The following is a 20,190-nucleotide window of genomic DNA, read 5'->3' on the forward strand; positions in this document are numbered from 1 at the left end:
TAAAGTAAGCAGCCAGGCTATTGTAGTAATGGCATTCTTACTTGCCCAGAGTACTGTTAAGACAAGGCCGGGCATTGATCTGGTGACAGGTCTGGTATGAGATGAGGGTCCTTGCATTTTGTCAGATGGCTTATGTCAAGGTCATTTCTTCTGCTGATATTGACTTAGGCAAAAATAAGACATTGCCTAGTGTGGACAATGCACTCTGCACCTTTAGCTGAATTGCATGGGGATTTGAAAGTACCAGGCCAGCAGAACATGAGACAAAGTAAACAACACTCTTGTGAATCATTGTTAGTAGTCACAGGCATTTTCATTTTTTAAGTGCTTACTTTAACTAGGAACCGAAGACAAATATAAAGTCCTCTATTATGTATCTAAGGCTTGTTATTAAATTTTTGTTTATAAATTGATGTCTCATTGGCTGACTGTTGGGGCAAAATGAAAGTTGTATTAAAATAGGAAGTTCAGTGGAGGTTGCAATTACAAATCTGCTCCTGTTCCATCAGTTCTAAGCATGATGACCAGTGATCAAGGGGGGTGGCAGTTGTTATCTAGCAACAATTGGAAAGTCATACGTTCCCTGACCTTTGTTTATAATCCATAGGAAGAGGGATGAATTGGACAAGCATGTGTAATAGTGATGATTATATACTGCCTTCTGTGCAAATTGCACTGTGTATAGTTTTCAGGTTCATGAAACCTAGTACACATGTTTGTATATGTGGATAGCCTATATATTTGTATTCTGTGAAGACCTGACGAATTTAGGGAGGTGTTTTTGTTTATCTAAAGGAATCCCTCCCCCCCCCCCCCAAATGTAATTCTCAGGAAAGATTTGAACACCAAGCATATGCCTGGTTTTGCAACTTGAATATGACCAAGTATGGATCTTGTAATCAGTATCCTACTTTGTCTTACAATGCTTGAGAATCATTTAAATGATTTTGTGCATGTTTGTCTCATTTATAGGAAGAGACACTTCGTTTCCGAGTACACACCTATTGACAGCAACATTGCTTATTCTGTTAGTTTACGCCAGGATACTGGTAAGTGTGAGTTTAACATCATATAGTATGCATTTTTAAATACTCTTTGAACAAAAGTCATATGAGTTTACATAGTAATACCTTGATTTTGTTGTGAAATAAGTCTTAAAGTACATTCTGTACATCATTCTTATACTGTTTTCTGTTTTCAGTGATAGAAATGTAGCCTAATCATATACATTATTTTTTAAATACCTACCCTTAACTATAGAGATCCCAGATGCCTTAGAAATTCCCTTCCTTCCCTCTCTTCCCCATCATTACTTCATCAAAGTGATCTTTTCTGCTTGAATGCTACCTAAATTGTCTGGGTTGTATATTATTTTCTGTGGTTAACATCATAGAACTCTTTTGCTCATTATGGTAGTTTTGTACCTTTTATTTGCATGTTTCAGCCAGACAAAATAGTTAAAGAATTGTGGCTAGTGGTAGTCTTATTCTTTTTTCATGTCTCTGCTTGCAGGAGAAGCTACTTGGTGTGAAAGATTCGGTGAAAAGTTTGAGAATGCATTAAGAGTCACATTCACGTCTTGGGGAGCATTCTGTGTTCGAAACCCACGGCCTGTTATTCTCTTCTCCTTGGTTGTTGTTGTTATGTGCTGCTCAGGCCTCTCGTTTATGAAATTAACTACAAATCCTATAGACCTCTGGTCAGCCCCAAGTAGCCAGGCTCGCAAAGAAAAGGAATATTTTGATGTTCACTTTGGACCTTTCTTCCGCGTTGAACAACTTATTATTCAGGCCCCTCGTGCCAAGCCAGAAATCTACTCTCCATACCCATCAGGAGATGATGTTCCTTTTGGTCCTCCACTTACCAAAGATATTTTGCACCAGGTAATACGGTAATTAGTTCTTTGCGGTGTACAAATAACAACAGCTTTTAACAGTCTTAGAAAAAAAGGTATATTAAGTAACAGCTTTTCTACATGTTCACAAAAAAAAAAACCCTCCTTGAAAAGTGTTTCAAACATGAACTTATCAAATATGCTTTCCACTAAGGCAGGTATGGGCAAACTCAGGCCCGGGGGCTAGATACAGCCCCTTGGGCTCTTTTCTCAGGCCCTCCTCTCCTTCACGATCCTGTCCTTCCTTCCATCTCTCTTTCCTTCTTCCTTCCCTTCCTTTCCTCTTTCTCCTTCCCTTCCAGCCTTTCATCCTTCCTTCCTTCCCTCTTTCACCCTTCTTTCCTTCCTTCCTTCCTTCCTTCCTTCCTTCCTTCCTTCCTTCCTTTTTGTTTTTCCTTCCTTCTCCCTTTCCTCCCTCTCTCCCCTCTTTCTTTCTCCCTCCCTCCATTTCCTTGCACCCTTTCATTCTTTCTTCCTTTTCTCTTTCTTTCCTCATTCCCTTTCTTCCATCATTCCATCCTTCCTTTCCACCCTTTCATCCTTCCTTTCTTCTCTCCTTCTTCCCTTCCTTTCCTCCTTCCTTCCTTCCTTCCTTCCTTCCTTCCTTCCTTCCATCCATCCATCCATCCATCCATCATTCTCTTTCACCATTTCATCCTTCCCTCTTTCCTCCCTTTTGTCTTTCCTTCGTTCCCTTTTTCCTCCCTCCTTCCCTTTCTCCTTCTTTCACCTTCCATCCTTCTCTTCCTCCTTTTCATCCTTCCTTCCTTCTCTCTTTCCTTCCTCCTTCCCTTCCTTCCTTCCATCACGGGGCAGCCAGTCCTAGCAGGGAACGCTAGCATGTGGCCCCCAAGTTAGAAAGTTTGTCCATGCCTGTACAAAGGATTATCACACACATTTGATAAAACAAATTTTCCATTGAACGCTCACATTCTTGTTACTCAGTGCGCAGTGGCGTGTCTCTCCTGTAGCTGCTTCATATCCCACTCGTTTCTGGTGTTCCCCTCAATGGAACTGGTTTTCCATAATAGATTTATGTATGGAAAATATTATCCTGCCACAATTCTGCTTCTCGGGCAGCCATGAGATGTGACTGGGCCAGATTTTATAGGATATTCAATCCTCCTTCCAACAAGGAAGGATTGTCATTTGTTTTGGGGGCACAGAGGGACACACCTCACCAAAAAAGTGATGATAGCCCTTCCTCACATGGGAGTTCTCCTTGAGAGGAAGGATTCTTATTGCTTTGATGGTGGGGCACAGAAGGGCATACCCAGCTCCCCCACATGCCAGAGGAGCAGACGGTCCTTCCTTGGTGGGAGAAAGGAATGCATATGCAAAGTAGGGCTTGCAGGAGTCAGAAGGCAGTACTATGGCAGTGATGTTGTAAGCCACCCCAGAGTTGTTGTATGCTGCCCTGAGTCCTTTTGGAGAGGGGGCAGGATATAAATAAAGTTTATTATTATGATGATGATGCAGAAAACAGGTCACGCAACCATAAATCACCAAAGCAGCACTGAAGTACAAATCAAAGTTAGATATGATAGCAATTAATGCAAAATTGGTGTGCCTTAAAGTAGCAAAATGGTGGCAGGACAGGAACTTCTTGTGGTAATAACACCATGGCTTGCTCTTATTCTGGCTTTCTTTTCCATACTTGATATTATGGCGCTTGTCTTACAGTCTATTTCAAACTTTGCATCTAAAATACAATATGCTTTTTTCATATCTTGGAAGTTGAAAGGGTATGGCTGATATTTGTGTTTGGCCATAATGTGCCTTTCTGTCAAAAGGCACATTACACTATGTAACATAATTTTTGTTCCTGAGTTATAAATGTCATTTCCTAATTGGTTGCATCATTAAAAGCATGGAAAAGTTTATTAAACTGCAAGAACTTTGTTTTGTGGGACATCCTGCAGCACATTTTGCTATAGTTTTTCAATGAATATCTCATAGAGTCTCAACAAATGCAACATATTTTTGGCAGCCACAAAAACAAAGTTTCTGGAGTATAACAACTACTTTCAAAGTAAGTACCACACAATTAAACAGGAAATAACATTTTCAAACCAGGAACAGATTTTTTTCATTTTTAAATCTAGCGTTATAGGCAGTTACTTACAGCAGATCCTTTTGCTTAATGAGAGGTGGGTGGGGAAGGGACTTAATCTGTTGCTATACAAAATAGAACTCTTGCTTTGGGATATTTTTCAGGTGCTAGACTTGCAGGATGCTGTTGAAAATATAGCTGCTTCCTACAATAATGAGACCATAATGCTGAAGGACGTCTGCTTGATCCCTCTTTCTCCCTACAATAACAACTGTACTATTCTGAGCGTACTCAACTATTTCCAGAACAGCCATTCTGTCCTAGATCATACCATTGGTGATGATTTTTTTGTTTATGCTGACTACCACTCTCACTTCTTATACTGTGTCCAGTAAGTACAGTGACAACCCCTTCTCCTCAGTGAACTACTTGTGTTGTTTTAAAATTGCTTCTCTACATATCTGTTCAATAAGTTGATTTTCATTTAATTTTTTGGAGATTTGAATAATTTGCTTAAAACCAGAAGAATTTAGCATTTAAATATTTATTAATAGACGTTAGGGTGGCCCAAATAATGGTTTAAAAGTGTCCTATGCAATAGGCTATCAGGTGATTTTAATACTGAATGCAATGTTTTATATGTTTTAATGTGCATTTAATTTTAACTTTAACTTAAGTGTATTCTAACTGTTTGTTGTCCAAAGCTGCCTTGAGTCCCCTTCAGGGTAGAGAAAGGCGGGATACAAATAGAGTAAATAAATAAATCCCAGAACTAGGGTTTGGGTGTGTTCTCTTTCCTAGCTATCTGTCTCACCATGCATTTTGGAGCTGGAATTTCTGGCTTGTATCATGCCAGAGTTTGCTGTTATGTTGAAACTGCTGACTACTGGCAGATATGTTTGTTAAGAGTGACAAAACATGAGCTGCCCCAATGTTGTCATAATGTGCATGAAAAGTTCTTCTCAGATAACTCCAAACTTTTATTTTTGAACTTGACAGAGCTCCAGCATCTTTGAACGACACCACTCTTCTTCATGATCCATGCTTAGGAACATTTGGCGGTCCTGTTTTTCCATGGCTGGTGATGGGAGGATATGATGGTAGGTGTGATGTCCTAAAGCAGACCTGTACTTCTGAAATGATATGAGTACATGTCTTAGAGAGCCCTTTTCTGCAATTTTCAGACTAATACACCACTCAGCATCTAGCTTTTGGCCCACACCTGATCATGCACTGTTTACATGCTTATGATGCTGCATTGTGGGAGGATTTAATGTAATAAGGTGATTGGAAAGAAACAAACCTTCCTTTAAAAAACAAACAAACCAGGAATTGGCAAGACTTGTTAGTTGTGCAACTACACAGGAAATACTAGTAGTTAATACTATTCTAGAATAGTTCTGAGAACTTCTGAGGAGGCCCTTCTCTTGGTCTCACCTCTGTACCAAGCGCGGCTGGTTAGAGTTTTAATGGTTACTCAAGGACTTAGTGATTTGTTTCACTCCGACACTTTGGTCTGACACCTGTATATAGTTTATTTTATATCTGCAGGCACTGCTGCATTTTATGGAATTTTAAACCTTAGTAATATGGGTTTGTGTGTTGTTTTATGTAAAATCCTGTAAATTTAAATTGTTTTCATTTATGTGTATTTTTTGTGTGCTGCACTTTGGAGTTCTTGAGTTCTTTTGTGAGCGGCTCCAAATCCCTTCAGGGAGATAGTGGCAGGATATAGATATTGGCCTGCATCAATAGGAGCATAGTGTCTAGATCTAAGGAAGTAATGCTACCCCTCTATTCTGCTTTGGTTAGACCACATCTGGAATATTGTGTCCAATTCTGGGCACCACAATTCAAGAGAGATATTGACAAGCTGGAATGTGTCCAAAGGAGGGCGACTAAAATGATCAAGGGTCTGGAGAACAAGCCCTATGAGGAGCGGCTTAGGGAACTGGGCATGTTTAGCCTGAAGAAGAGAAGGCTGAGAGGAGATATGATAGCCATGTATAAATATGTGAGAGGAAGCCACAGGGAGGAGGGAGCAAGCTTGTTTTCTGCTTCCTTGGAGACTAGGACGCGGAACAATGGCTTCAAACTACAAGAGAGGAGATTCCGGAATATAAAGAAAGTATTATTATTATTATTATTATTATTATTATTATTAATAACAATCTGTTGGCTTCCCTGATCGAAAACAAATTTCTGTCCTCCCAAATTTGGGAGGCTCTAGAAAAACTGATCAGGACATTGAAATGGGTCGCGGTTTACCCGGATAGCACAAGCCTAGCGCCAATAGGAGGAAGTGCTTTACAACAGTACTTTTGAGAAGGAACTTGCATATCCTAGAATGTGCCTTTTGAATTATACAAAAAAGTGACTTGTATGTACTTTAAAATAGTTCCCCGTGTATTTTTTCCACATAGGTGACAATTACAACAATGCAACAGCCCTTGTCATCACATTTCCTGTCCAGAATTACTACAATGACACAGAAAAGCTGAATAAAGCTCTTGCTTGGGAGGCAGAGTAAGTCTTGACTTAAACCATGGATGTAAACTCTTTATAATGGAAATGAATTGGCTTTCTGCTCAAGAAAGTCTAAAATAGTGTTACTGCTGACAGTGTTTAATACCACGCACTGGATCATGTAATGACTTAGACCATTGGGAGTCATTTGCCTTGGATTTCTTTTAGTTCTTCCATCATGAGAACTGCCCTAAATAAATGTGGAGTTTAAGAATAGGAAAATCTGTTATAGATGGAGGCACATTGTTGGCTAGGAGTTGAATATTATGTACAGATCAAAGCTATCGAAATGTATCAAATCAATTCAGTATAGAACTTGGAAAATCGCATTTTATAGTAAAAGAATGCATGTCCACAGCACGTTTTTCCCTGCAATGGTGCAATGGGTTAAACCTTTATGCCAGCTGAACTGCTGACCTGATGGTCGGTGGTTCGAATCCGCGAAATGGGGTCATCTCCTGCCTGTCAGCTCCAGCTTCTCATGCGGGGACATCCCCTGGGCAACGTCCTTGCAGACAGCCAATTCTCACACACCAGAAGCAACTTGCAGTTTCTCAGTTCACTTCTAACACAATAAAAAACTTAAATATTGATTTTAAGGAATATTTTTCCCCAAAGATTCACATGATAATATTTATCTGGTTTTCTCATAAATCATGTGTCTTCTTCAGGTTCATCAAGTTTGTGAAAAACTACAGCAACCCAAATTTAACCATTTCCTTTACCACTGAGCGCAGTATTGAAGATGAAATAAACCGAGAAAGCAGCAGTGATGCTAGAACCGTCGCCATCAGTTATGTGGTCATGTTTGTGTACATCTCCTTAGCTCTAGGACACATCAGGAGTGCTTCCCGATTCTTGGTATGTATGTTTATAATTGTTGAAAAGCAATTTTATAGCAAATAAAACCTGAAATAATGTTTACAGCGTCTGCTGATATTTTAGCTCAAATGTGTAATGTTTTCCCTTGTCTTACGTGTTTCACCTTTTAAAAAAAGTTGAGGTAGAAATGTATTAGCCATTATTTTATCTCTTTTCTTTCCAGTATTTGTGGCTCTGGATGTTCTTTAATTGCAGCTCCCATAATCCCTCTCCATTGGCTATATTGGCACATGGAAGTTGTAGTCTCCACACTGAAAAATAAAACCTTTCTGAAATGCCTCTGTTGCTAGTTAATTATATTATCAGATACTACAAAGTTAACCTAATATTTCTTTTTAAAATGGCTGCTCTTGGACTTTCTCTCTTTAAGTTACTTGTGGGGCAATATTTCACTGAGACCCCTTCCACACAGCTGAATAAAATCCCACATTTTCTGCTTTGAACAGGAATATATGACAGTGTAGACTCAGTTCAGAGCAGAAAATGTGGAATTTTCTGCCTTGATATTCTGGATTATATGGCTGTGTGGAAGGGACGAAATCTTTCCCCTGTCTAGCAAAAAATAACTAGAACTATATTGGAACAACTGTAGTGTTACGCTGTGAATTCAAAATGATGAATATATAAATAATTGTATGATTTGTGTCTTCATTTATTAGGTGGATTCAAAAATTTCCTTGGGCATTGCAGGGATCCTGATTGTACTGAGTTCAGTGGCATGTTCAATCGGTATCTTCAGCTATTTTGGAGTGAGCTTAACACTGATTGTTATTGAAGTCATTCCATTTTTGGTCCTGGCTGTTGGAGTGGATAATATTTTCATTATTGTTCAAACATATCAGGTATTTTATTTATTTGTTTATTTGTTGTTATTGTCTTATAAGTAATTCAGAGTTGAAATATATAACAAATTGGCTTCAGATGTAACTTGTATTGTATAGCGTATTGAAGGAGATCAGTAGCCCAATCTGATATTATTTCGGAAGTGGAGATTTAGAATCCTTAGTGCAGTGTCTTCTTGGCAGCACAAGCAATATGTCTTTGAAATCCTTTCAAATAAACACACAGGTATACCTCAATTAATGAAGTCCTTGGACACTGATTCTTTAACAGATCATTTGGTCCCAAAGACAGACTTTATAACATGGAGGGACACATATAGTGTCATGCCTCCGTAAATACTCTCATTGTTTACTCCTATTTTAGCTCTTTTTTGTTAGAGGGAATTAGCATTTCATATACTGTTTTGTGTGGGGTCAGTCTAGATAGCCTCTTTCCCTTTAAGGCGCCCCCCTTCCTGCCCCTTTAAGAATCCTCCCAAGGGCGGAGCCTCAGGCAACATCCTTCTTGTTTCTTAAAGAACTACCCATTTTAGAAGTGGAAGGTGAAAAGAGAGGAAAGCCAGAAAGGTCCACAAAATAGATGTTGGAGTCATGTCAGAGACATTTTAAGTTAAAGTTAGTTCAAGCCAAACATTAGTCCAAAGACAGACGAGACACCAACAAGAGAAGAAACAGTAAGAGAAGTTAAGCACTTCAGAGCCCCTCTCTCAAGGACTTTAACTATCTTCTGATGTCTGTTCCAGTTAGACACGGGAGGAGAAAGGGGTTGAAGCTTTTATCCTTGTTGACTTTGTCTAAGCATCCTCCATCTGTTCCCTGTGCAACCAGTTCATCTTCCAAGCAGTTAGATATCATGGGGGCAGAACAGATAGGTTCCTGCACCATGTGTACACACACATACAAAAGAAAACAATTCAACGTGTTTCAGCAAATGTTTAATTCAAAACCAATAGATTGCCCGTGTCAGTGTTGCATGGTTAAGACATTATGAATTTGTTAGAAACTACTTGAAGGCTTAATGTACTTATCAATCTATGTTTTTTAACATGTAGAAGTAGGTGGTGAGGGAGATGGATCTGCTTTCCCCTTCTCTCTCTCTCTCTCTCTCTCTCTCTCTCATTTATTTATTTATTTATTTATTTATTTATTTATTTATTATTGCTATTCTTGCTTGTAAAGAATTTTGAAAGTGGCTGCTGCCTGCCTTTTCCGTTTTTAGGAAGGCATATGTAGCTACAATAGGATCAGTTTGCATACCATCCCATTCTTTTCCAGCTCCAGTGTTATTGCAGTGTTATTCGGCACTGAAAGTTTGTATTCTGAGTCCTCTGCCTCCAAGTGCCAATGTTGCTGAAACAAACCTCCAATTAGAAAGAAATGAGGGGATTGAACAACTGTAAAAAAGTTTTGTAAAAAGGAGCCTTACTGTTAGAGACCTTTTTAATGGTATGCCTGTATTTACTATGTAGATCTTCGAACAATATTTACTTGAGTTAATTCCTAACAAGAAAATTCCAATTTCAGAGAGATGAGCGTCTTCAAGGTGAAACTCTAGATAAGCAGATTGGCCGCATTCTTGGAGACGTGGCTCCTAGCATGTTGCTTTCATCGTTTTCAGAAACGGTGGCTTTTTTCCTGGGTAAGAATTCCTTATCTTTCTACATTTGTGGTTTACTCTAGTCTGACAGAACTTTTGATCCTGTCTAGTGTTAGGAAAAGGTATTTCATCATGTTGCACATGAATTTTCTGCTTAATTAGCACATTGATTCCATTTACGAAGGCATTTACGATAGTACTCATCCAGTTGAGACCTGAGTGCACGTACAGACAATTTATTTGAACATTTCGCTATTACAGACTCAATGCAAGTTAGTTGGGTGCCAAAACCTTAATCTGGTGGATAATTTTTTTTTCTAATCACAGCCTTTTATTAAATGCTCACAATGTGCATGCAATGTTTATTATTTATTTATTTGCAGCATTTATATGTCACCCTTCTCACCCCGAAGGGGACTCAGAGCGGCTTACAAGATATATTTTCATACAATATATTATATTATTAGCATAGTACAATATCAGTATTATATATTATTATATTGCACTATACCATTTACCTTTCTTCAAAAATGTCACAGGTTGATAAGGGTAAAAAAGAGGGTCTTTTGGAATGAAATGATTTCCTGCTTATCTTACAAAGCATTCAAGGTTATAGATACAGATGTATTTTTAACCACTGCTGTATCTAATTACTAGATATACTGTTAGTGTGGAAATGATAGAGAATAGTAGGCTTGTGGTCTTCCATTGTGTTTCCTTGTCTCTGTAGTAACTTAAACTTCAGTATCTCAAGTCTTGAGATCATTACAGTGCCAACTGCTGTCATTGAAAGTTGTCTTGAATGTATTGTTCTATTAAGCTTCCATGATTTGGTGTGAAGTCATACTGTCTGTGTAAGCATAAGGCATTATGTACTTCTGTTTATTTATATCTTCTAGGGAGTTTGTCCACTATGCCCGCTGTCCGTACTTTCTCCCTCTTTGCTGCAATGGCTGTACTCATTGACTTTCTTCTTCAGATTACATGCTTTGTAAGCCTCTTGGGCCTGGACATTAAGCGTCAGGAGGTAGGTTTATGATCACCTCTTGCATCTGTTTTGAGTGTGTTCTGATTTTATGTAATTGGTTTCTATGTCTTCTCGTTGGCATTGAATGTTTGCCATATATGTTGGAAACCACGCTGAGTTCCTTTGGGGAGATAGGGTGGTCTACAAATAAAGTTTTATTGCCATTATTATTATTATTATTATTATTATTATTATTATTATTATTATATTCATTTTAGTCCTTTTATATTTCAGAAAAATCGATATGATATCCTGTGTTGTGTCAAAGGCAGTGAGGAAATCAGTAATGTTCAGCATTCTGAAAGCATGTTGTTTTTATTCTTCAAAAACGTATATTCTCCATTTCTCCTAAAGGACTGGATGAGGCCAATAGTGGTATGTATACCTCCCCCCTCTCTTGTTTTAAGTAATTACTCCAAAGACAAGATATTTGAAACTGAGGCTAGATATTTATATCTTAATGTAAATGCAAAAATATTAAGCAGAGGCATAACACCATTGCTGAGATGATTCATTGGAACTTGTGCCACAAATACCATCTGCCTGTGACAAAGAACTGGTGGGATCACAAGCCTGACAAAGTTATGGAAAATAAACACATCTAATTACTCTGGGACTCCCGAATTCAGACTGACAGAGTTTTGGAGCACAATATTCCTGACTTGACAATCATGTTAAAAAACTAAGTATGGATTGTCGATGCTGCAATCCCAGGTGACAGCAGGATTGATGAGAAACAACTGAAAAAGCTGACACGATATGAGGATTTAAAGATCGAACTGCAAAGACTCTGGCACAAGCCAGTAAAGGTGCTCCCAGTGGTGATCAGCACACTGGGTGCAGTGCCTAAAGACCTTGGCCTGCACTTAAACACAATCAGTGCTGACAAAATTACCATCTGTCAGCTGCAAAAGGCTACCCTTTTGCAGCTGACACGCATTATTCGCCGATACATAAGACAGTCCCTAGACACTTGGGAAGTGTCCGAAATATGATCCAGTACAACAGCCAGCATAGTGACCTTGTTTGGTGTTTACTAATATTGTTGTGTTTCAAATAATAACAGAGTAAAATGATAAATATCTTTGATTCAAATATAAACTGAGGGGGACTTTTTCTGCCTAAAAAAAGGACTGAAAAACTCAGCTTATATTTGAGTATATACGGTACTTTGTGTAGTTGTTCCAGCTTGATCTGGTTTTGTAGTCCAGTCATTTTAATATGTATTTTAATAAGAAAAAGTTACATTTCTAACTATGTTGTGTATGAGTATAGTTCTTGGAAAGATGGAAATGAAAACCATTTTCAAGAGTTAAATCACTATTTCTTTGTTTTTCAGATATCCATATTTGTTGGAGTGCTATCATTCAGCATAGCAGTTATCAACAAAGTAGAGATTGGTCTGGATCAGAGGTTATCAATGCCAGATGTAAGTGGCTTTTATGTCTCCCCTCCCCTTCCATTTTCTTTCATTTAGAAAAAGAAAACCTATTGAAAAGTACTATCATTCTCCCCTGAGAAAAAGCAGTAATGTTTGTATTTTTGAAAATGAGTGTTTATATATTGAGACATTTTAATTTTTTTCCCCCTTTGGTGAACAAGGACTCCTATGTGTTGGAATATTTCAACTCTCTCGGTCGGTTCGTCCACTCTGGCCCTCCGGTCTACTTTGTGCTGGAAGAAGGGCATAACTACACCACTCTGGAGGGACAAAACATGGTGTGTGGTGGGATGGGATGTGACAACAACTCCCTGGTACAGCAGCTATTTGACGCAGCAGAAATCAACAGCTAGTAAGTGCTCCCCTTTTTCATAAAATCCTACGACTCAAAAACTAATAACTTGTATTTTAATTGAACCAAACTCTGATTGAGAATTTTGAATCATAGAGTTGGAAGAGACCTCGTGGGCCATCCAGTCCACCCCCCTGCCAAGAAGCAGGAAAATTGCATTCAAAACACCCTCAACAGATGGCCATCCAGCCTCTGTTTAAAAGCTTCCAAAGAAGGAGCCTCCACCTCACTATGGGGCAAAGAGTTCCACTGCTGAACAGCTCTTGCAGTTCTTCCTAATGTTCAGATGGAATCTCCTTTCTTGTAGTTTGAAGCCTTTGTTCCGCATCCTAGTCTCCAGGACAGTAGAAAACAAGCTTGCTCCCTCCTCCTCTCAAATACTTATACGTGGCTATCATGTCTCTTCTCTGCCTTCTCTTCTTCAGGCTAAACATGCCCAGCTCTTCAAGCCGCTTCTCACAGGGCTTATTCTCCAGACCCTTGATCATTTTAGTCACCCACCTTCAGTTGGATTGAACTATCAACCTTTGTATGGCACTGTGAATGGGATAGGTACAGGTCTGCCTAAGCAGCATTCAGGCAGTCTGTTTTTCAGGTAGCAGTGTCTTAGAAGGCTTTTCTCCCTCCATGTTAAAAGGGCTTGAGTAAATTCCATTAGTGAGTGGATTTATCCTTCTGTGTCATCCTGAGAATTAGAGGCTGTACTTCCTGTGAAGGCTCATTCTGGAATAGCCAGAAGGAGCAATCCACACTTCTCCTATGTATACAGTATTGGTTAAAAATAACGGAACATAATAAAAACAATTGTAAGATACAACAGATGACATAGGTTTAATTGGAGAGGACTTGATAATAACATGGTTGGGGTAGGAAACTGAAAGACTTGTGTAGACTCCTGCCCTGTTTAACTTGTTAGTGAGTGCATTATCCATCCAGTCCATCTCAGAATGATGTTTATAGTAAGACTAACCTTTTGTTTTTTGTAAAACTCACAGAAAAATGCCCTGTTTTAAATGCATATGGAAAATACTTGGCTCTTTGTTTTCACTTCACAGTACAAGAATTGGCTATCCTCCTTCTTCTTGGCTTGATGACTACTTTGATTGGGTCAAACCCCAGTCGTCCTGTTGCAGAGTCTATAATGCCACTGAACAATTCTGCAATGCTTCAGGTACAGTGCGTTTGCCTTAGTGTTTTTACCAGAAATCTTATGCAAAGTCAGAAACCTGCTTTCAAACGGAGATATTGAACATTTTTGTTGCCAGCCATGCCTCCTTGCCCAAGTTCATATATCATGAATTGGACCGTGTACTATTTTGAATATTCCTACTCCTACTCAATTTCAGGCATCATTTCTCTTTGAAATATTTTGGACTAACCTCTAGGAAACATCTGAGCAGAAATAATTAGCATTGCACTCAAAAGGTTAAACCCTTGTGCCAGCAGGACTGCTGACCGAAAGGTTGGCGGTTCGAATCTGGGGAGCGGAGTGAGCTCCCGTCTGTCAGCTCCAGTTCCACATGCAGGGATATGAGGGAACCCTCCCACAAGGATGGTAAAACATCAAACATCCAGGCGCCCCCTAGACAACGTCCTTGCAGGCTGCCAATTCTCTCACACCAGAAGCGACTTGCAGTTTCTCAAGTTGCTCCTGACACACACAAAAATAAGAGTTCCAGTAAAATTCAGTAGTTAAGCAGATTAAAAAGTCTAATAACTACTTCATCCCACTAGAGAATGAATCCACTTTAAATCTGGTTTCTGCCTCCCGCAGAATTCTCGGGTTTGTAGTTCAAGGAGGAGGAGCCTTTAACAGCCTTACTAAACTACAAACCCCAGAATTCTGCAGGAGGCAGAAACCAGATTTAAAGTGGATTCATTCTCTAGTGTGGTGAGGTAATAAGTCAAGCTAAGGTGTGTCTGTAATTGAATAGCTTTTTGGGTGTCTTTGGTGCAAAATTCTGGGACTCTTCAGTAAGCATCTTGATGTTTGCCCCCCAAAAATGTTTTCTTCTGGATTGTGAAAATGGAATGTGTGGGTGGCACAGAGGTAATTCCTTGTTTTTTTCCATATTGGCTTGCAGTTGTCAATCCCTCCTGTGTCCGTTGCCGTCCACTAACTCCAGAAGGGAAGCAGAGGCCGCAGGGTGAAGAATTCATGAAATTTCTCCCAATGTTCCTCTCCGATAATCCTAACCCAAAATGTGGTAAAGGGTATGTATTGCTATAGCATTTAAATAGATATATTTTCTGGACAAAGTTTACAGTCATGAAATAGTTATTTGAAATAATGTTTCTTTTTAAAACAATTAAAATTAATTCGCGATTTATTTTTTTTGAGCTACTGCAAACATCACCGTCCACATACATTTCTGATTACGGCACTTCACTTCATGCATCTGAGGAAGTATCATTTAAAGTGGTATCAAACTGCATTAATTCAGCAGTTTAATGCAACTTTAACTGGAGAGCTGGAGCCTCCAGTGGCGCAATGGGTTAAAACTTTTTGCTGGCAGCACTGCTGACTGAAAGGTTGACAGTTTAAATCCGGGGAGCAGGGTGGGCTCCCATCTGTCAGCTTCAGCTTCTTATGTGAGGACATGAGAGAAGCCTCCCATAGGATGGTAAAACTTCCAGGCATCCCCAAGCCAGAAAAAGTTACGGAAAATAAACATGTCAAACTACGCTGTGACTTCCAAATTCAAACTGAAAGAGTTTTGGCACAATCCTCCTGACCTCACGATCGTGGAAAAAACCAAGTATAGATTGTCGATGTTGCAATCCCAGGTGACAGCAGAATTGACGAGAAGCAACTGGACAAGCTTACATGATATGAGGATTTAAAGATAGAACTGCAAAGACTCTGGCACAAGCTAGTAAAGGTGGTCCCTCTGGTGATCGGCACACTGGGTGCAGTGCCTAAAGACCTTGGCATGCACTTAAAAACAATCAGCACTGACCATAATACTACCTGTCAGCCGCACACATTGTCATGCCCCAGAATGCACCTGTGATATTGTGTTTGCCTTTGTAGTTTGACGCTCTTGGCTTTCTGTACCTCTAGATGTGATGTAATAGCTCCTCCCTTTTCTCTCAGTGCTATACTTGTTCTAAAGAGAAAACATGGCTGCTCAGCTCCTGAGAATTCATCATTTTTCACCTACTGTTGTATACACATTATTTGCTGATACATGACACAACTTGGGAAGTGTCTGACGTGTGATCAAATACAAAAGCCAGCATAGTGATCTTGTTTGCTGTATACTAATCTTGTTGTGTGTCCGATAATAATAATAATAATAATAATAATAATAATAATAATAATACACTTTATTTATATTCCGCCCTTCTCCCCTAAGGGACTCAGATCAGATTACAGCATTTACATATATAGGCAAACAATCAGTGCCTTTACAATCATATACAATGAGACACACAAATACAAACAAAGGCAGAGGCTTCTCCTTTCATTTCTGGCTTCTGGAGGCCATGCTGTGGGGAGGTGCTTTTCTCCATTTTCAAGCTGAGGAGTTTGCATTATCACCTCCTATTTTTGTGGCTGGCAAGATTGCTTGGGAGAGTCGCTTTGCCTTTTGCCGCTGAAGCAATACCTATTTATCTACTCACATTTGCATGTTTTTGAACTGCTAGGTTGGCAGGAACTGGAGCTGACAGACGGGAGCTCATGCCATCTTGTAGTTCAGCAGCACAAGGGTTTAACCCATTGCGCCACCATGGCTCCTTCATTGTCTTCCATTGACTTGTCCTGATTTTATTCTTTCACGCTTCTTTCCTTTTAACCTTCAAAAGTGGGGGTTGTTTTCATTCCTTGTCAAAATGTGTCCAGATTAAAAAGGATCTGTCATATTTTGTCCTATAGAGTAGGATATCATATTGTACTGGAAGTTTGTGAGGACTCAAGCATGTCTTGTGTTACTTGTTTGAATTTGAAAGAGTTGCCCACCATCCAGTTGTGTTTTTAACTGCACCTTTCTTTACAGAGGACATGCTGCCTATGGCTCTGCAGTTAACTTCATAAACAACAATACGGAAGTTGGAGCTACTTACTTCAGTTCTTATCATACAGTGCTGAAAACGTCCGCAGACTTCATTGATGCCATGAAGAAAGCGCGGATGATCGCAAACAATATTACTGAATCCATGAGCCTCAAGGAGAAAAACTATCGAGTATTCCCTTACAGGTATAGGGATGTCCTCTTTCAGTAATTTCCCCTAATGTTTAGAAGGGGATTCTTTTCATTTTGCACTATGTATATGCAGATGAGTGTAGGAGCCTGATTCCAACCTATAAATTTGGGGAAACTTTTCTACTCCAGAGCCTGAATTCCAATTGGGAATGGACTTAATTGTTGTGTTGTAACAAGGTCTAGAGGTTTTCCTCCCTCAGAGTGTGGTGGAAGCTCCTTTGGAGGCTTTTAAGCAGAGGCTGGATGGCCACCTGTCAAGAGTGCTTTGCTTGTGCTTTTCCTACATGGCAGAAGGGGCTTGGGCTGGATGACCCATGCAGTCTCTTCCAACCCTGTTTTATAACAATGATTGTCCTATTAACAAAATGGTCACATGCTTAAAGGTGGCATCAATTGTTAAATTATCCTGCAGTGTAATTTATAGTAGGACCAGTAATATACATGTCAAAAGAACTTCAAAGCATACTGGCAAGGCAATTCGAAGTACTGGAACAGAACATGCTACTGTAGAAATACTGTACAAAAAAATGCCATCCTTGCATCTCAATGTATTTTTGCAGCCCTTGAAGCAACCCAGCAGTTTTTTTCTCTAGTTTCAAAAATGGGTGAATCATCTTCATTGTAAATACCGTAGGTTTCTGGAACTGGGGGGGGTGCACTTATAATTAAAAATAATCCTTATCTTTCAAAACTTAGATGTAGGTTTGTTTCACGGAGTAGAAAGCTGGGCCCTGGAACCATCAATTTTTTTCCTGTGCTGTCAAATGACAGTAAGCATAGTTTGTAAATGTAACAAGCAAAACATTACACACAACTCTTCCTCTGCTATGTCATACTGTTTTTGTTGTTGTTGTATTTTAGCACTTAGAAATGAAACGGCTTCTGTTGAACTGTGCTGCTTCAATTTTTTCTGTTAACGCATCTTAAACAAGATCTTTTCTCCCCTTCCCCTTTATAGTGTGTTCTATGTTTTTTATGAACAATATATGACCATTGTCGGCGATACCGTCTTCAACCTTACTGTTTCTCTTGGATCGATATTTTTGGTAACAATGGTACTCCTTGGCTTTGAAATGTGGGCTGCCGTTGTCGTCTCTGCCACGATTGCGATGATTTTGGTCAACATGTTTGGAGTGATGTGGCTCTGGGGCATCAGCTTGAATGCCGTTTCCTTGGTCAACCTCGTCATGGTAGGTTTGCCTACACCTTTCTTTCACTTTTAAGATGTCCTCAAAAAATCCCTTCCCAGAATTATTTCACTCTGGGATTGTGTGTGTGTGTGTGTGTGTGTGTGTGTGTCAGGAGAAACTTGATAAACTGTTAGTTGCTTCTGGAGTGAGAAAATTGACTGTCTGCATGGGTGTTGCCCTGGGGACACCCTGATGTTTAACCATCCTGTGGAGGCTTCTCTCATGTCCCCGCATGAGAAGCTGGAGCTGACAGATGAGAGGTCACCTGTACTCTCCCCAAATTCAAACTGCCAATTTTTTAGTCAGCAATCCTGCTGACACAAGGGTTTAACTCATTGCGTCACTGGGGGTTCCTTTGCCCTAGAATGAAAAATTATCAGTAAGCTTAGATGGGTTAAATTGGAATATGTAAAACAACAGAAAGATGCAAGAAGTTCCCAGTCCCTGATCTCTTGGTTTTTTGAAGTCCAGGTGTAGATTTGAACAAGTGTGTTTGTCTACTGATTTCTATCTTCCTTGAGTATATATTTTAAATATAACTTCTCACATGTGGAATAAAACCTGCTCAGGACTTTCCCCAATATTGCAGAAAAAGCATCTCTCCATATATTGAAAACACGGTTTTGTTGTCTTCCAGCGGTTACTCAAGACATAAACCCAAACTTACTGAGAGATAAACTCTTCACTGAGAATTACTCAGCTGATTTGGTGCAGTGATATCAAACATGTGGCCGTCAGGTGTTTTGGACTTCAGCTCCCAGACTTCTTGACCATTGGACAACTGGCTAAGGCTTCTGGGAGTTGAAACATCTGGAAAGCCACATTTGATACTTTTGATCAACCTTAGATCATAAATATTTCTTTTTGAAACCATCTTTAATTACAATAGATCCCATTTCTGCATAAAACTGCATAGGACTAGCTTGTGCAATTAATTTGATCTTTGAATGCCTTGGCCTTGATAAAAGTTGTGGTGATCCATGACAATTCCCTGTGCTGCCTTCTTTCCAGAGTTGCGGCATCTCTGTCGAGTTCTGCAGCCACGTGGTGAGAGCCTTCACAATCAGCACGAAAGCCACCCGAACTGAGCGCGCTCAGGATGCCCTGTCTCACATGGGGAGCTCTGTAAGTATCGCTTTGCAGTCTGTTCTTGTTGGGCAATTTCAGAAATGGGCTGTTCTCCTGTCAAAACGCCAGAAGGACCTTTTTGACTCTTTGCAGATGCATGCATGGCCACCAAGTTGTAATTTGAATAACAATGTGCCTTTCATTTGCTGTGTTGCACATAACAAACCCTTATTAATTCCCAAACAGGTTTTCAGTGGAATTACACTCACGAAATTTGGAGGAATAGTGGTGCTCGCTTTCTCAAAATCCCAAATTTTCCAGATCTTCTACTTCAGGATGTACTTAGCTATGGTACTTCTTGGAGCAACACATGGACTAATATTTCTTCCTGTCCTGCTAAGCTACATAGGTAAGGCTCTCCTATTTGCTACGGGTGACCAAACCAACTTGTAATTTGGCTTCATTTGTTGTTTTAGCCTGGCTTGCTGCACTTCTCCCACTGCAATACAGGTTTCAAAAGCTTTTGATTTTATTGAGTTAACTACGTTTTGTAGAGTGGAAACATGCAGTTGTCAAAATTAAGGAGCTTGTACTTTAATTGATAACATTCACATTGCCCTGGGCCCCTTGGTGGCGCAGCGGTGAAACTGCTGAACTTGCTGACTGAAAGGTTGGTGGTTCAAATCTGGGGAGCGAGGTGAATTCCCAGTTAGGCTCAGTTTCTGCCAACCTAGCAGTTTGAAAACATACAAATGTGAGTAGATCAACAGGTACCGCTTCTGCGGGAAAGTAATGGCGCTCCATGCAGTCATGCTGGCCATATGACCTTGGAGGTGTCTATGGACAACGCCGGCTCTTTGGCTTAGAAATTGAGATGTACACCAACCCCCAAAGTCGGGCACAACTAGACTTAATGTCAGGGGAAACCTTTACTTTTACTATTCACATTGCTGTACTCTACTACAGTATTTTTTTTATCTAATACCAAGTGGGGTTGTTTTCAGATTATTTTGCACATGATTGAACTTCATACTGCTTTGAATAAATTTATTGCAAGCAAATTTAATAGCGCACCAGTTTTCAACAAATAATGAAAGTAAAACTTATGAG

The 20,190-nt window shown here is 39.7% G+C and overlaps 1 protein-coding gene across 1 annotated transcript in view; it reads left to right on the plus strand.

The window, feature by feature from the left end:
- Positions 1-20,190, plus strand: part of NPC1 (NPC intracellular cholesterol transporter 1) — a 46,537-nt gene that overhangs the window by 25,720 nt on the left and 627 nt on the right. Inside the window, exons 7-24 of the mRNA XM_060775171.2 lie at positions 973-1,049; positions 1,513-1,883; positions 4,112-4,338; positions 4,947-5,047; positions 6,371-6,473; positions 7,145-7,334; positions 8,015-8,197; positions 9,722-9,836; positions 10,694-10,821; positions 11,056-11,196; positions 12,161-12,250; positions 12,424-12,614; positions 13,670-13,785; positions 14,699-14,828; positions 16,616-16,816; positions 17,781-18,012; positions 19,024-19,137; positions 19,327-19,489. Coding sequence (XP_060631154.2) covers positions 973-1,049; positions 1,513-1,883; positions 4,112-4,338; positions 4,947-5,047; positions 6,371-6,473; positions 7,145-7,334; positions 8,015-8,197; positions 9,722-9,836; positions 10,694-10,821; positions 11,056-11,196; positions 12,161-12,250; positions 12,424-12,614; positions 13,670-13,785; positions 14,699-14,828; positions 16,616-16,816; positions 17,781-18,012; positions 19,024-19,137; positions 19,327-19,489 — 2,873 coding nt within the window. The remainder of the gene's footprint in view (positions 1-972; positions 1,050-1,512; positions 1,884-4,111; positions 4,339-4,946; positions 5,048-6,370; positions 6,474-7,144; positions 7,335-8,014; positions 8,198-9,721; positions 9,837-10,693; positions 10,822-11,055; positions 11,197-12,160; positions 12,251-12,423; positions 12,615-13,669; positions 13,786-14,698; positions 14,829-16,615; positions 16,817-17,780; positions 18,013-19,023; positions 19,138-19,326; positions 19,490-20,190) is intronic.

This window comes from Anolis sagrei, chromosome 4 (assembly GCF_037176765.1).
Source record: "Anolis sagrei isolate rAnoSag1 chromosome 4, rAnoSag1.mat, whole genome shotgun sequence".
NCBI classification, from domain to species: domain Eukaryota; kingdom Metazoa; phylum Chordata; class Lepidosauria; order Squamata; family Dactyloidae; genus Anolis; species Anolis sagrei.